The sequence below is a fragment of the Paralichthys olivaceus genome, chromosome 15 (assembly GCF_024713975.1).
Source record: "Paralichthys olivaceus isolate ysfri-2021 chromosome 15, ASM2471397v2, whole genome shotgun sequence".
NCBI lineage: Eukaryota > Metazoa > Chordata > Actinopteri > Pleuronectiformes > Paralichthyidae > Paralichthys > Paralichthys olivaceus.
In genome coordinates this window covers 14,618,186-14,632,808 of record NC_091107.1, presented here as the reverse complement: position 1 = coordinate 14,632,808, position 14,623 = coordinate 14,618,186, and the positions used below count along the sequence as shown (strand labels likewise).

Below are 14,623 nucleotides of genomic sequence, written 5' to 3'. Positions count from 1 at the left end.
AAAATGTCATAAAAAGCATTAACTGAGAAAATTGGTTTCAGTTAAAACAGCGTAAAGGAAACAGAGATGATGTTCTCAGCTCATCACAGTATACTTTGAGTCCTTTGACAACATGTTTGTTCCAGTCAGGCTTCACGCCTCGAGAGGAAGCAGCCATCACACTGGATCAACTGGTCACGCAGAAACATGGGGATCAGCAACTCTCCCAGGCCCTTAGCACACACACCACACTGCAACAAGAGATGGTCAACGTCAACATGATGTAATGAGAAGAGCATGTCAGTAAATACACACACACACTGCAAAAGATGGTCAGGAGCAACATCATACAATGACAAGAGCATGTTACAACACAAACACACACATGTATATATGTTTCACCACACCTTTAGACACTCAGCATGGCAGGTCAGCAGAGGTTCGCTGAATGAGATCTTGATCCTTCCATCAATAATTTGGTCACAGAATGAACAAATAGCTTTGCCATCACTGAAGTAGAGAGAAAGTGAGAAAATTAACCTCCCTTCAAATCTACCATAAAATTGACTTCAAGGGCTCATTTTGAAATTCCATAAGGGCATGGTTTTTAAAGTGAGACATTACCTGGTCACTTTAAGAGTGTTCTTAGATTGCTGCTCCTCTCTGGGCTTTTGAAACGTTTCAGTGCTATAAAAAAAAAAAGCAATCAGCAATCAATGAGATGCATTTCAAGTATAAACATATGAAAATTGTATGACTGTGATGTTCACTCACGTATTGGTATCATCAGACTGGTTCTGTGTTGCCTCCTCTGAGTGAGTTTGCTCTGGATCATCCACAGGTTCAGGTTCAGGTTCAGGTTCAGGAGCAGCTTCAGTTGTGGGCGGCTCCACATCCAATGCATCAGTCAGTTCAATGCCTCCGTCAGATAACACACTCTGAACTGCTCCACCTTCCGGGGCAGCTACAGGTTCAACAGCGTCAGTGATGTCCAACTCCACGTGCACAGGATCTGCTGTGTTCTCAGGTGCAGTGTCATCAACAGTCTGGACCTCACTCTCGGGCATCTCTACAGCACTGCTCTTTACACCTGCTTCTGCTGGAGCTGCAGCTTTGACGTTAGACTCTTCAGACTCGACTGTGGTGTTGGCAGCAGACTGCTTCAGCGAGTCTGATACAGGATGAAGACTTAATGATTTGGCTAAAGATTCGAACAGTAAATCTGGGATTGGTTCCACACTGTGAGGTTGGTCTTCCTTCTCTCCTGTTCCAGCCACATCTGAGGTTTCTGCAACAGGATCTTCCACGCGTGCATCTGCAGAGACCTTGGGCTGGGTTGGATCTCCTGGGTTTGATTGCTCAGCTGTTGTATCAGCATGTTCCCCTTCACTTTCGGCTGTTACCACTGGTTGCTCAGCCGGCTCTGCAGGAGCTGCTGCCTCTGGATTTTCCTTTGCTGAACAGAATGTCGGTCCTTCATTTTGGACATGAATATCTGCAGAGATTTCAGCTGCGCTGTCTTTGTCTTCCACATTTGATTGGTCAACTGGTGCATCAGCAAGTCCTTCCTTGTTTTCTTCAGCTGCATCGGCAACAGGGTTTTCTGGTTTTGCTTCACCATTTTGGATGAGTTCTTCTGTGGGTGCTTGGGGCCTGTAACAGGGACGAAGCTCATTAAAAGACATGCAAAAAAACCTACACAGCATCTTTAAATTTCATACTTGCTTCATATACCCACTTTGTATCATTTATGGTCTCCACTGTTGAGCCCCCAGGCTGATCATCATCTTGGGGAAGAATGACTTCACCGTTTGTCAGAGTAGCTGATTCACTAAGGCAAAGGAGAAGAAAAAACAATATACTCATAACACAAATAAATCTTGCATTAGTATTTGATATTCGGTTAAAAAGTTCAGGCTTAACAGAGATTAATAATGCAAGTGGGTGCAGAGAAGAGAAGTGTGTAGTTATATTTTGCACAGTTAAGTTTTAATTAAAATTCAGCACCTACAGTACATACCCTTCAGTTGTCTGTTTGGGAGGAGGACTCACAGGAGCATTCACTGATCTGCAGGGTAAAAATAGGAAACACTCCTTGAAAAGAACCTTGGTATTTTTACCTTATAACAAATTCAAAACAGTGGTAAATTACATCTTGCTAATGAATGCCACAAGCAAACATCAACACCACTGTTTTAATCAACTTAGTATTTCTTACACTTAAGATTGCACATTAGGTGAAGTTTCAACTTAAATTATACATCTTACAAGGTTTGTACACAGAATAGAGTAAATTTACAATCTTACTGGTACAAGTAACTTAACAGTTTCAGATTATATGATTGTGTTTTATCTTCTTTATAAGTGAGAGCTTTTTAAATAGGATGACTGGAATTAGGGGATTAGTTCAAACTCTATATTCCCACATGCAAGCAGTTGAAAGGAAAAACACCAGCCACTTTGATTGATGATACAAAACTAAAACATCTTAAATGGCAACACAAATGATGTCAGACTTGGTACTGAAGCACAATATAAAGTGATGTAACACCAAACACTTTGCGCTGACGTGAGGGGATGGAGCAATTTCTTTGAACAAGGAATGTGTTCCAGTTACGCATGAGTCGACTCAGAGTCCCACTTTGTGCTTCTCATCTGCTGCAGTACTACTAGTAAACAACAACACCTGCTACTGGATGTTTGTGCTATCAAGATAATTCAAATAAATAGAAATAAAATAAATAACAATATGTAAAAAATATAGTATAGACAATAATACAGTATATACAACAAAAGATAACTTATAACTTATTGTATATGTCCACATGAACTGAACTTATTGGGAAGCAATGATTGTAATAATTACAATTATGTAATAATTACAATGTTCCTCAGTTTTACAACTCTGCCTAATGTGGGTCCATGTACAGAATGTGTGCACGTGTTGATCCGCACTGCCTTTAGGTTATGAACAAGATTTATTTATTATTTAGTATTGACTACAAGTTCGAGATGGAGCAGCTGTACACTGGTCAATTTATATATTTGAGTGAACTTCCACAGATCCGCTGTTGATGTAGGTATCGCCAAGGACACACGGATGAGGTCATACTAGGATGAAAATGTGAATCTGAAGGAAAAGAATAAATAATACAACAATTTCACTGCCCATAGCGCTCATGAATAAATTGGAACACACGGTTCTCTTTTTTTATGTCTTGACATCCGCTCATCTAAAAACTTTATAATGGAGACTGCACTAAAAGGAAGGAGGGAAGGGGCAGAGGGAGGGAGGAAGAATGGCAGGAAGGAGGAAAGAAAGAAATGACAAAGGGAAGGAAGGAAAGAATAATATTATTTAAATGTATTTAAATATAATTATTAATATGAGTTTGACACTTATTTTGGTAACAGGAAGAACGGTACTTTTATTCTGAAGACAGCGTCTCTACTCTTCCGGCAGTGTTCCGCTATATCCTGTCTTCCAGCTCGGCAGCAAAACATGGTGAGAGCGAAGTGGAGCCGCGTGTTTTCAGTCTGTTAAAGACGCGTGACAGCGGCTGTGGAACACACACCTCAGTGTAGTTCATGTCTGTACACGTGAGTTCATTTAGAAACCTCAGTAATGTTTGTGAGCAGCAGCAGCTCGGTGTGACAACAACCAACACCGGACCAGTGGTTTTCTTTTCCCCATGAAAAGTTAACAGGACGATTCCCCAAGAACAAGTAAGTCCCGCTCAGCCTGGTCTGGAGCAAACACACGAGCTGTGTGCTCTCATAGCGAAATCCCCAGCAGCCTCCTTCACGCTCAGTGAGTCAGATTAGCTTCTTGAGTTTCCGAACATGATCAACATCGCTTTAAACAGTCTACATATGAAACTATATTCAATTTACTAGATCTGGATTTTCATTTGGATCTGCACCAAATTGCAAACCCTCATAAATACCTGTCCCAAAACATGCCTGATTGTTTGTAAATTCAAAATCCATCAGCTATTTTTTGAGACATCAACGATAATGTGACAAAATGCAAAGATAAAGAAAAGATCCCTTCACCCAGCTGTGTGGTAATACTGCGTCCTGTAGTTTTTGTTTAATACAGCTAACTGTCGGACAGACAAACCTTGATGGAGGTAAATAGAAATATTTAAGTTTTATTTAAACTCCCTTTGAGCCACTAAATCAGATGCCAACTCCAGCCAAATGATACTGGATGCAGGAGATCCTGACAGGGGCCGGATGAGGTCAAAACTGTGAGAATCAGTTTATCATGTGCAAAGTTTGTTATTGTTTATGTCTGTTTTTTTTATCTTAGGAATATATGTTTTGGATCATTTGTTAGTATCATGTTGATTTAATTCATGCCTGTATTTCCTGTTCCCTTCTAGAAGAAATGCCATCAAGAAACCATCTTGATAAAATTGGAAGGAAGAAGAAGAAATGGACGGAGGAGGCCATGGAGCGTGCACTGATCGAGGTGAAGTCAGGGAGGTGCACAGTGAGACAGGCTGCCAAGGAGTTTGGAGTCCCCAAATCGTCACTGGGGGACAGAGTCAGTGGACGGGTGACACCGGGGAGCCGCAGCGGACCAGCTCAGCTCATAACATCTGCTGACGAGGAGCTGCTAGTGGAGTTCTCCTTGTACATGTCCAAGCATGGATTCCCACTCACCAAGCAGCAGCTGGTGTCCTTCGCCTCGTCCATTTACAAGCGGCAGCATCGGAGGGTGGCGTTTTCCAAACTGGGCCAGACCTGGTGGCTCAATTTTAGAAAACGGCAGGAAAAGAATATCGCCATTCAGCCAGCGGACAATGTTGTCCGTGGGAGGACAGTGTGTGTGAGGAAGGAAGCCGTGGATCAGTTTTTTCATTTGCTGAGCACCGTCATAGACGCTCATGGGCTCCAAGACAAGCCTCACCAAATCTTCAACTGCAGCGAGACGGGCTTTCAATTGGGCAGGAAGAGGGTGCTCGTCCCCAAACCTGCCAGTTTAGGCTGCAGGCCAGTGATGGGTCTGAGGGACCACATCTCTGTCCTGGCTTGCTTTAGCGCTGCTGGAGAGGACATTCCCCCATTTATTATCTACTCAAAGGCCTATCCAGGGGGAGTGTGTTACAAGACACAAGGGCCCCCAAACGCCCTCTACGGGTGGTCAGGCTCAGGGTGTGTCACCTCGGACCTCTTTAAGAAATGGTTCCTCAAACATTTTCTTCTGCACGCACCAAAGGAGCGTCCACTGCTGCTGATTTTTGACGGCCACAAGTCACCGGTGAACCTTGAGGTTGTGGAGGCCGCTCGCAAGGAGGACGTCGTCCTGCTGTGCCTTCCGTCTCATTGCTCTCACATCCTGCAGCCGCTCAACGCAGGACTCTTTGTGCTACTGAGGCAGCGTTTTGCAGCACTCCTAGGGGAAGGCTGTGCCACTGACACTCACTTTGCAATAAGCAAGAAGGAGTTCTCAGGCGTATTTAAAGGGACGTATCAGCTAGCGAAGGAAGAGGAGGGTTCCAGGATTGTCAAGGAAGGCTTTAGCAAATGTGGTATCTACCCGCTGAACCACTTTGTTGTCACTGAGGGTCATTTAATGCCACCACACAGCATGGGCCAAGCAGCTGACCCTTCCTTTGCCACATCAGCGCAGCAGGCACACACTGTCGGAGAGCTCACAGCGGCCGGACCTTCGTTGTAGCTCATTACTGCTCAAGACTGTCAATATGCCAATTAGTACCTCTGAGGAAAGAGGCTTCCTGCAGAGAACTCTGTTTGTCAGCTCGCAGAGAAGAATGGAGTGTGTTGATATTTTCAAAGTAGTGTTCAGGTTTGGTGATTGAGTGATAGTGTTTGAATGCTGCTCAACGGTGGTTCACAGCTTGTGAGTCTCAACATAAAACTAAAGGAGACAAAACATTTTCAAATCAAAAATAAAGAAAACTACAGGCTACAAGTTTCTGCTGTATTAAATTCTGTTTCCTCTTTGTGGGTATTCACTAATTACCTCGGCCAAGGAGGTTATGTATTCACCCCCGTCTGTTTGTTAATTGGTTGGTGTGGTTTTTAAGCAGGATTACACACAGAACTAAAAGGATTTCCACAAAACTTGGAGAAGAACCAATTAAATTTTGGTGTAGATCCAGGAATTATTAATTATCAAAAATAGTTATTTAACATTGTAGGAAGGACATTCTACTGTTTTCCCAGAGAATAATTCACGGATCTTGATGAAACAAACCAGGCACAGTGACATCTGGCAAGATTTATTTTGCAAAATATAAGATCCATTTCTAAAACTTGTTACTTAACACACTGACAGAGGGGTTAACATGTTTTTCTTTTCTTTTTACACTGACACTGTGAAGAGAAATGATAACACGTCTTTGAAACTGTTAACTCACTTCACTTGTGAATCTTTTATTCTTTTGCTGGACAACAGTTATAAACTGAGTATACTGTCTAAAATACCTAAACATTATTGAGGAAACTCTAAACAGTTAATTAATTTGGTGAGGGGTGTCCGAATACAAAGGTATGTTCAAATATATAATGTTTGTTTGCTCTTAGTTAAAGGGAGTCTACGGTGTAACCTCAAGAAGAAAATCCAGAGTAAATGACTTTTCTTTCATTTTGCAGCACAAATGTGTCCATACCCTCAATATTTCACAGTAGTGTGGGTTGTAGTTGTGCATTTGTGTGTCAGGTACGTGTTAAAGGAAGGTGATGTAATATCAATGCAATAGGTTCAACTATAAACAACACAGTGAGCAGAAAAAAGTCAGTAAACCCTTTGGGATCACCTGCATATATCTATAAATGTCTGGTCATCACTACAAATCTGTTTTAATTAATGACACACAAAAAGGATTGTTCTTCATCAAACATTCAGGAAGGAAAGAATGTGAACCCCTCGGCTTATGACATTAACAACAGTTACCAGGAGTCAGCAGTTATTAATCTGATTAATGAAACAGATCAGAGGTGTGTGTAAGAGCTCATGACTCATTTAAGCTCAGCATTTGAACATTTTGTTGGTTTGAATGTTAATTTGCAGGAAGGAGATCTCAAAAGATTTGTTGATTTAGGGGGTTATGGAATCATGTCAAAGAGTTTGGATATTCATTGGTCAACAGTTAGACATAGAGATACTTTAGTTCTGTAGCTACTCTCCCTAGAATTGTGCATCCAGCTAAAATGACTCCGAAGCAGGATGATCAGTAGAGATCAGTGTGTCGCTACCTCCGCAGACAAAGTGTGTTTTCATTGCTGTTTGTCTTTTGCAGTGTTACGCAACACCTGCAGAACAGATTTCCCCAGGGGTGGGGTATGAGCCAAAGAAGAACCCATTAAGTTTGGGGGCAGATCCAGATTAGGGGTCGGATCCAGGAGTTCTTTAACATTGCAAGATAGGGCTTTATTCCACATATTCACAGATTTGTCTGGGAATAATTCATGGGTCCTGGTGATTAAAATCAGGCATATGTAAGGGCACTGATATCTGTGAGTGTGAAATTTTGAAAACTTGATTGAATTTAAAGGGACTGTTTGGCGGAGGTATACGCTCCACTGAGTGACATTCCTTAGTGTGTCTATCTATAGGTAAACCTGTGACTATGTTACATAAAGATTCTATTTGATGCAGGAAACCAGGTCATTCCACAGGGAACTTTACCACATGTATTATTAATTATTATTACTGTACAGTCTATGAATGTTTCAGAACATCTATATAATCTATTTAAATGATACTGAATACATCTTAGTTCATTTGTAGTTATTATTTTTTTAAATCAGTAAAACAATAATTAGTATTTATCACATCTTCGTCGTGACTATTGAAGATTTAAGGCTGTTAAAATATTTGCACGGCTCAAACTGGGAATCTGTTTTTTTATAGTGGATATTAGCTAGAAGGAAACTTTTAAAAGCAACAAGGTGTTACTGTGTGCCTGAGGTTTGTATTATAAAACCAACAATGCTTCATCAACCTGCTGCAGCACAGGTCAGCCTACAGAACTCTGTCGGTCTTTGTAGATGCGGCGGAGCTGCTCCAGAGTTCAGTTAATATTAATGTGCAGTATGTTAATGTCACAGATGGTGATTTGTGCCTGAAGCTTGAACATTTTTTTAGTTATCATCCACTGACAGAAGTGGGTCTAAGGACAATTTGAGTTTGACTTGCAGAACTGCCACTACAGTGTTTCTCTTATCAAAACATTTGTCACACTGGTGTCTGACATTTAAATATTACTATATAAATATATTAGCCCAAATCATCTAAATTGTTCATGAAATCACATTTTTCTATATTTGCTGAATATTATTTAATTACATTTATACATTTATATATATATTATGATGAGACTATAATCAAACATCACCAATTATGTCTTTCCACTGCTATTACACCTGTGGTATCTGAAAGAGCTCGATAAGTTCTTCCCTTATTCTTCCTGAAACCCATTTGTTCATTAACATTTTTGTACATTTTAAATAAGTCAAGAACACTGATAATCTTCACAGCTGAATATTCATAATTTAGCACTCACTCAAATTTCTTGGCTGTAGAGAGGACGTATGACTTCTGCTTGACCTCAGTGGGTCCGGTCTCCTCACCGAGGTCCGTCCTGCAAGACAGAGGAAGCAGAAATAATTAATTAAAAAAATATGCGTTCATGGAGTAAAACTACTAAGAGGGACTCTGTGTTTCCTGAAGATGCAGTAGAAGCGATGCCTTACTGCACCACAGCACATCAGAAAAAACACAAAGGCTTTAATATCTGTTTTAAAGGTTACTGGGCTTCGTCTTGCTCTTCTTTTTTCTTTTCAGATCTTTGGATCCAGCAGCCATCGTTCTTCAGCGATGTTCGCACCTTGGTGGTGTTTAACACCTGGTTTCTGTCAACATCTACAACACACCCACACACGTCAGGATATCTGTGGACACTAATGATGCTCACACAACAGTTTCATCTCATTAAAGGATGAAATATTGAATTTGAGTGTAACTTACATTGCGACATGATGCTAATATTTTCTCAGATGTTCAACCTGATGAAATTATGTAAAAGACAAAGTTATCATAGGCGTTTTTTAAACATCAATACAATTAGAATTGTAGTTCTTGTATGCAGAGCAATACAATAATTCTGCAGTTTCTTTCTCCATAGTTTCACCAGTGACTTTTCCAGTGACCACACATCTCATTCAAAACCAGTAAAACTGCATCAACAACTCACTCAGAACATAAAAGTGACATCGACAAAAGGTTTTCATGATCTGTCAACAACTCCTCTGGGCACAGTTTCAGTGTGGGCACAGTTTCAGTGTGAGCACAGCGTTTACCACATTTAACATTACAATAAAAACTGTTCAGAATAGTATCATCCAGTTGAAAACAATGATTGCATGTTCCCTTCACTCTGAATGTTGTGAATCCTCAATGTGTTTACAACATTGCACACTGTGCATCTTTACTCTCCTTGAGCTCCTGTTAACATTTTACCCTGCTCTTAGTGCTGTAATCACTTCTGATGAGTCTCTCTGGAGACGTGCCAGCGACAATTAACCAGGTCAAATTCATTATGCATAGAAAATTAAAGCATTTCTGACTCTGTAATGAGCCCTTGCCCTGCAGAGTCAATGAAATCAGAAACAATGTCAAGTCCACTCATGCACCATATTTCTGTTCTCACCTGTTAAGTCATCAGTGTCAACGCCGAGTGATGTCAGGCCTGCGCTGATCTCCAGATCGCAGGTACGAGACATTTGAACCCGAGCCCCCTCCCCCTGTCATGTTAGATTCCACCCGTCCCGCTGCACCATCCAGTCTGAGATGCAGGCTGGTCAAGTGGGCGGGAGGGATGGTTTGACAGGTGCCATTTAACTTGTAGTTCATGCTACATTTTTGCGAACTGATGTGTTCGATAGCTGTTTGACAGGAAGCCCCTCACAGCAGCTTGTTCGTTAGAACTCAATGAAAGACATAAATATTTTTAATTTAATATTAAATTATTCTTTCTGCTTTTCGAATGTGTGACAACAGCACAATTCAAAGTATTAGTTAGTATTTACAGGTATTCTTTATCTATTCCACTGACCTGAGATTTGCACACTTCTACAGGGATGTAGATGAGACCCTGCCGCTCCTCAGCTTCAAGTATTTCATGAGAAACATTTGCATCTTGTTTCATTTAGCTCCAAAGAAAAACAGTCCTTTCACAAAGATGCTCTTCCTATAGGAATGAAGAAAAACCTGATCTTCAGCTACCTAGAATTTAATCTATGATCTTATCATACCTGTCAATCTAAATGCATCCAACCGAAGCAAAACTAAAACAGCCACACACATGACCCACTTTACCCTAAACTTTTATGTTAGGTAATATTTAACTTTAATAAACTTAAATATTATATTATATGAAATGTTACATCCGTGGATCCCTTATTATCAGGGACATTGTCTCTATTAAGAAACATTATCACAGATTTCCATTCAGTTTCATTCTATCAGGATGGTGGGACAAAGCCAGTTTCTGCATGATACAATTAAGAATTTATACTTTTTTACTCATTAAGGTGAACTGCCTTTTTAAATACAATACTCACTCACACACACGTACACACACAAATATGACATCATACAAAGGGGGTCAACATATATTTTGTAGGAAACCACGATCACATTGTAAATATAGTCTTTTATTGACAGGAATTTTAAATTGTGTCATCACTTTCCCAGTTTTCCCCCTCATGTAGGAAGTAGGGCCTTTTAGATGTGTGCCAAGGTGAATGAAATTTAAGTTTTAATACTTATATAAATAATTCTACCAGATTTGATTAAATCTGAGATTAGGACTTCATGACAGAAACACAGTGTGGAAGATCTTTTCTTATTAACCTTCAACTTATTTTGTTTTTGTATGTATTTATGTTTATTGTGTTTCCCACTCTGGTACATAAAGCTTAAGTTTAAAGTGACAGCTAGCTGTGCAGCCTTGTTTACCTGTGGCTGTCTTCACTGTCATTGATTTCCATGTTAGTTTTGAAAACCGGTCATTACTACTTGATATAATGAGACCTAATGTTCAGATATTTAACTGAGAATGAGGTACATTGGAACGATTTAATCAAAATCTGTGGAAATGCCCTTTACTTTACCCCTGGTCTTTTTTACCCTCACAACATTCTTCACATATTTACTGCGTCTGCATAGCAATGTTTAGTATGCAGTGCAGACGCAGTAAACATGTAAGGCACCCTAAATAAGTTGTGTGTCCTGCAGAGCTTCTAAATAACGACCTAGTAAAACACAGTGTACAGAAGACAGTACAGCCTGAGTACGGTATGTTCAACTGACACAACAATGGTAACATTACAGCTTTCAACTCCCTGTGCTGAATGATGGCAGGGAAACATGCAGGTGATGAAAGCACCTCCTCAAACAGCAGACAGACAGAGGGTTGGAATATTTTCTATCTGTGCCCCTGATCTGCCTCCAATCTCCCTGACTTCATCACTGCAGGTTATTGATTCCTCTTTCTCACGAAGGGACAAATCTGCTCACGTTGTCTTTTGTATCCTGATCACACAAATAAACAATTTGAGTATTATTAGAGTCAAAACTTAAAAATCTTGTTTTTTCTCGGTTCCAAGTTCCTTTGAACGCACCTTTACTACAGGAAGTGACGTACACATGAATGGTTGCATCGGGACTTCCGTTTCGTCGTGTGGTGGCAGCATCGTAAGTGTTATTCCTTTATTTTTCTCATATAACATTTATTTAGAGTTTTGTTTCGATCTCTTCGTGGGATCAGCTTCCTGAAATAATCAGTGTCGACTGTTTAAAAGCTGCTGCAGACGTGAAAAGCTTTGTTCTCCTGATCTGAAGCGCTGGTAAACCGAGTTAGCCTGCTAGCAACCTTTAGCTCCGACGGCTAACGGGATAACTTGTGCTTCTTACTCTGTTATTCTCTTACAATCAGCATCATTTGTTTAATGATATATGTTTTATGTCTTCAAAATAAAGCAGAGCATTCACATGCCTGTTATTTTTTACACATGAACAGAAGGTTTTGTTTTGTGTAGTGCAGCTTCTTCTGCTTTCTATTGTATGAAAACTGAACATAATGTTATATATTATTAGTTAATGCTTCAGTTACAAAATTGGTGGTTTCGTACTGACCAAGGTATCTGATCAATTAAATCCAAAGCTGAATGTTTGAAATTTCTTCTTTAAAAAATGTCAAATTGTTTTTGTGTTGCAGTTTTACTTTTGTCAGGAGCTGCCTGCTTCTAACTTTGTCATCATCACTATGGGAAATTCTTCAGATCTTAGTGCGTTGGTTTATGTTCGTTCTGTTTCCATGTGTTTTCCACAGCAGAGCCATCCAAGATGACCACAGCTGCGAGACCGACGTTTGAGCCGGCGAGAGGAGGTCGAGGTAAAGGAGAAGGTGATCTGAGCGCTCTGTCCAAGCAGTACTCCAGCCGAGATCTTCCAGGTCACACCAAGATCAAATACAGGTCAGCAGATTCGACAAGAATGGTATTTTGGGTTCTAATCTGTGTGGTTAGACAGGTATTCATGTACATCCATCCAGTGAGATGCTTCCTGAACGGCTCCCAATTCATATTCGATGGCCCTGTTCCAACCTGCTATTAACATTGTCTCAAACCACATGTGTGACAACATCACTCAGGACAGATGTCAATACCAGGTCTGAACAGGGTCTTTGTGTTCTCACTGAAAGTGAACGTATGCTGGAACCAAAATACGTAATTTCCCCCCTTTTTTTCCACCTCAATGCTCTCCCATCCTCAGGCAACCAACTCAGGATGCCCCTGAGGAGGTGCGTGCCCGTGACTTCCGCAGGGAGCTGGAGGAACGAGAGCGTGTAGCTGTACGTGATAAGACCAGAGAAAGGGGACCAAGAGGTTTGTCTTATTACAGATGACTTGATGAACATTCATACCCATGGAAACTATTACTAAAAATACTGCGCTGGCCAAATTTTGCAGAGCACACCACATCCTCATCATCTTCCTCGTCATCTTCAAAGAGGCCTAGACTGGATCAGATCCCAGCAGCCAACCTTGACGCAGATGACCCTCTCACTGATGTAAGTGCTGCCACTTTAAGACTTAGTGGACACTTAGTGTCTAGCCCTCATCAAGCTTTCTCACCAGTGATGTTTGTTTGTTCATAGGATGATGAGGACGAGGACTCTGATGAGGACAGTGATGACGACGACACTGCAGCTCTTCTGGCTGAGCTGGAGAAGATAAAGAAGGAGCGGGCTGAAGAGCAAGAACGCAAAGTAAAGAGTCATTACAGACTAATGTGTTTGTACCTGCTGTCTGATGAGAGTTAGACTTGGGTTATGCCCAGGGATTGTCTGGCATATTTGGAGGTAAATACTCCCCCATTTAGTTCTTGAATTCAAATCTTTTCTCATCTTAGGATCGGGAGCAAAAGGCAGAGGAGGAGAGGATTCGTATGGAGAACATCCTGAGTGGGAATCCATTGATTAATTTGGCAGGTCAACAGCAACAGATGCCCCAGACTCAGAATGCATTCAGGGTCAAGAGAAGGTACCTCACACATACACACAAATATGCATGTATGCATAAAATGGGTGTTTTATTTTTTTAAAAAAGTCTCCTCAGTCAGTAATTTTCATCAAAAATGAATTTGTAAATATCTTTCTAGGTGGGATGAGGACGTCGTGTTCAAAAACTGCGCCAAAGGAGTGGACGAGGCACGGAAAGAGAAACGCTTTGTCAACGATACGCTGCGCTCTGAGTTCCACAAGAAATTTATGGAGAAATATGTAAAGTAAAGGACTTAGTGTGTGTTCATTTTATTGTTTGTCTGTATTTTTTTAAAACCGATTTCTTTGGTCTCATCTTTCCACCTGGTAGAAACAACTAATGCATTTAAATACATTCTTTATTTAAATGTGTGAGTTTCTCTAGAGACAACAGATAAAATGTTGTATATAAATGAATTTGCATCCTTTGAATAAAGCTCAAAACAAAGTGGATTTGGTTGTTTAATGTGATTCTGCATCTGAATCTTTCTGTCCTTTTTATCATTTCAATAAATTTGGTTAAGTTTCAAATTAAATTTCTCTGAGAAAGATTGATGTTGGGGAGAAGAGAGGAAATATATATATTCTGCCTTTTTCTTATTTTGATACATTTTGTGTATTCTGAATGCTTTAATACTCAACAACTATTATATAGCATCATATAATCATCAGTTTTGACAGAATGGGTTTGATGTTTGTACGAATACAAACTCATGAACCTTGAAAAGTTATTTCACATGAACAAAGGACAGAGAGAACGAATCAGGATTTAAAAGATGCTAATCAGTGTCCAGAATAACTTCAACACGTCATTAGAGAATTGGTTAATTTCCTGACACAGTTGTGTAAAATGTGAAAGAGTGAATTCTCTTTTCTCCCTCCATTTTAACAACCACAGTAAAGCTATTGCACTATTCAATTGCACCTGAAAAAATTAACTGACACAGTTTGGAATTTATGCAACATTACAGGACAGACCTAAGAGACACTAATAGATGTACAGGGTAATGCATGTGTGCGTTCAATATTTTGAGAAGAATAACTAATATGCTGTTTTAATG

At 40.2% G+C, this 14,623-nt stretch overlaps 3 protein-coding genes across 5 annotated transcripts; 2 read left to right on the top strand and 1 right to left on the bottom strand.

Annotated features, from left to right (window-relative positions):
* Positions 1 to 91: 91 nt before the first annotated feature.
* LOC109628698 (myristoylated alanine-rich C-kinase substrate) lies at positions 92 to 10,038 on the bottom strand. Its single transcript, XM_020085974.2, has 10 exons — positions 9,666 to 10,038; positions 8,984 to 9,021; positions 8,767 to 8,878; positions 8,520 to 8,597; positions 2,000 to 2,047; positions 1,718 to 1,810; positions 754 to 1,632; positions 604 to 666; positions 387 to 489; positions 92 to 230 (listed from the first exon to the last, which is right to left on the bottom strand). The coding sequence occupies exons 2-10, from the start codon at positions 8,991 to 8,993 to the stop codon at positions 126 to 128; spliced, it is 1,491 nt and encodes a 496-aa protein (XP_019941533.2). The 5' UTR covers positions 8,994 to 9,021; positions 9,666 to 10,038; the 3' UTR covers positions 92 to 125.
* On the top strand, positions 3,419 to 5,923 carry LOC109628699 (uncharacterized). 2 transcript variants are annotated; one of them, XM_020085977.2, is made up of 2 exons: positions 3,419 to 3,705; positions 4,371 to 5,923. In XM_020085977.2, the coding sequence occupies exon 2, from the start codon at positions 4,373 to 4,375 to the stop codon at positions 5,666 to 5,668; it is 1,296 nt and encodes a 431-aa protein (XP_019941536.1). In that variant the 5' UTR covers positions 3,419 to 3,705; positions 4,371 to 4,372; the 3' UTR covers positions 5,669 to 5,923. The 2 variants fall into 2 exon arrangements, with proteins under 2 accessions (XP_019941536.1, XP_019941535.1); XM_020085976.2 differs by having other exon boundaries at positions 3,420 to 3,705; positions 4,368 to 5,923.
* A 1,574-nt stretch (positions 10,039 to 11,612) lies between the features above and the next one.
* On the top strand, positions 11,613 to 14,015 carry cwc15 (CWC15 spliceosome associated protein homolog). Of its 2 annotated transcripts, none has more exons than XM_020085528.2 (7): positions 11,613 to 11,713; positions 12,351 to 12,495; positions 12,794 to 12,906; positions 12,991 to 13,091; positions 13,179 to 13,289; positions 13,433 to 13,563; positions 13,682 to 14,015. In XM_020085528.2, the coding sequence occupies exons 2-7, from the start codon at positions 12,365 to 12,367 to the stop codon at positions 13,809 to 13,811; spliced, it is 717 nt and encodes a 238-aa protein (XP_019941087.1). In that variant the 5' UTR covers positions 11,613 to 11,713; positions 12,351 to 12,364; the 3' UTR covers positions 13,812 to 14,015. The 2 variants fall into 2 exon arrangements, with proteins under 2 accessions (XP_019941087.1, XP_019941088.1); XM_020085529.2 differs by having other exon boundaries at positions 11,631 to 11,713; positions 12,354 to 12,495.
* Positions 14,016 to 14,623: the final 608 nt, after the last annotated feature.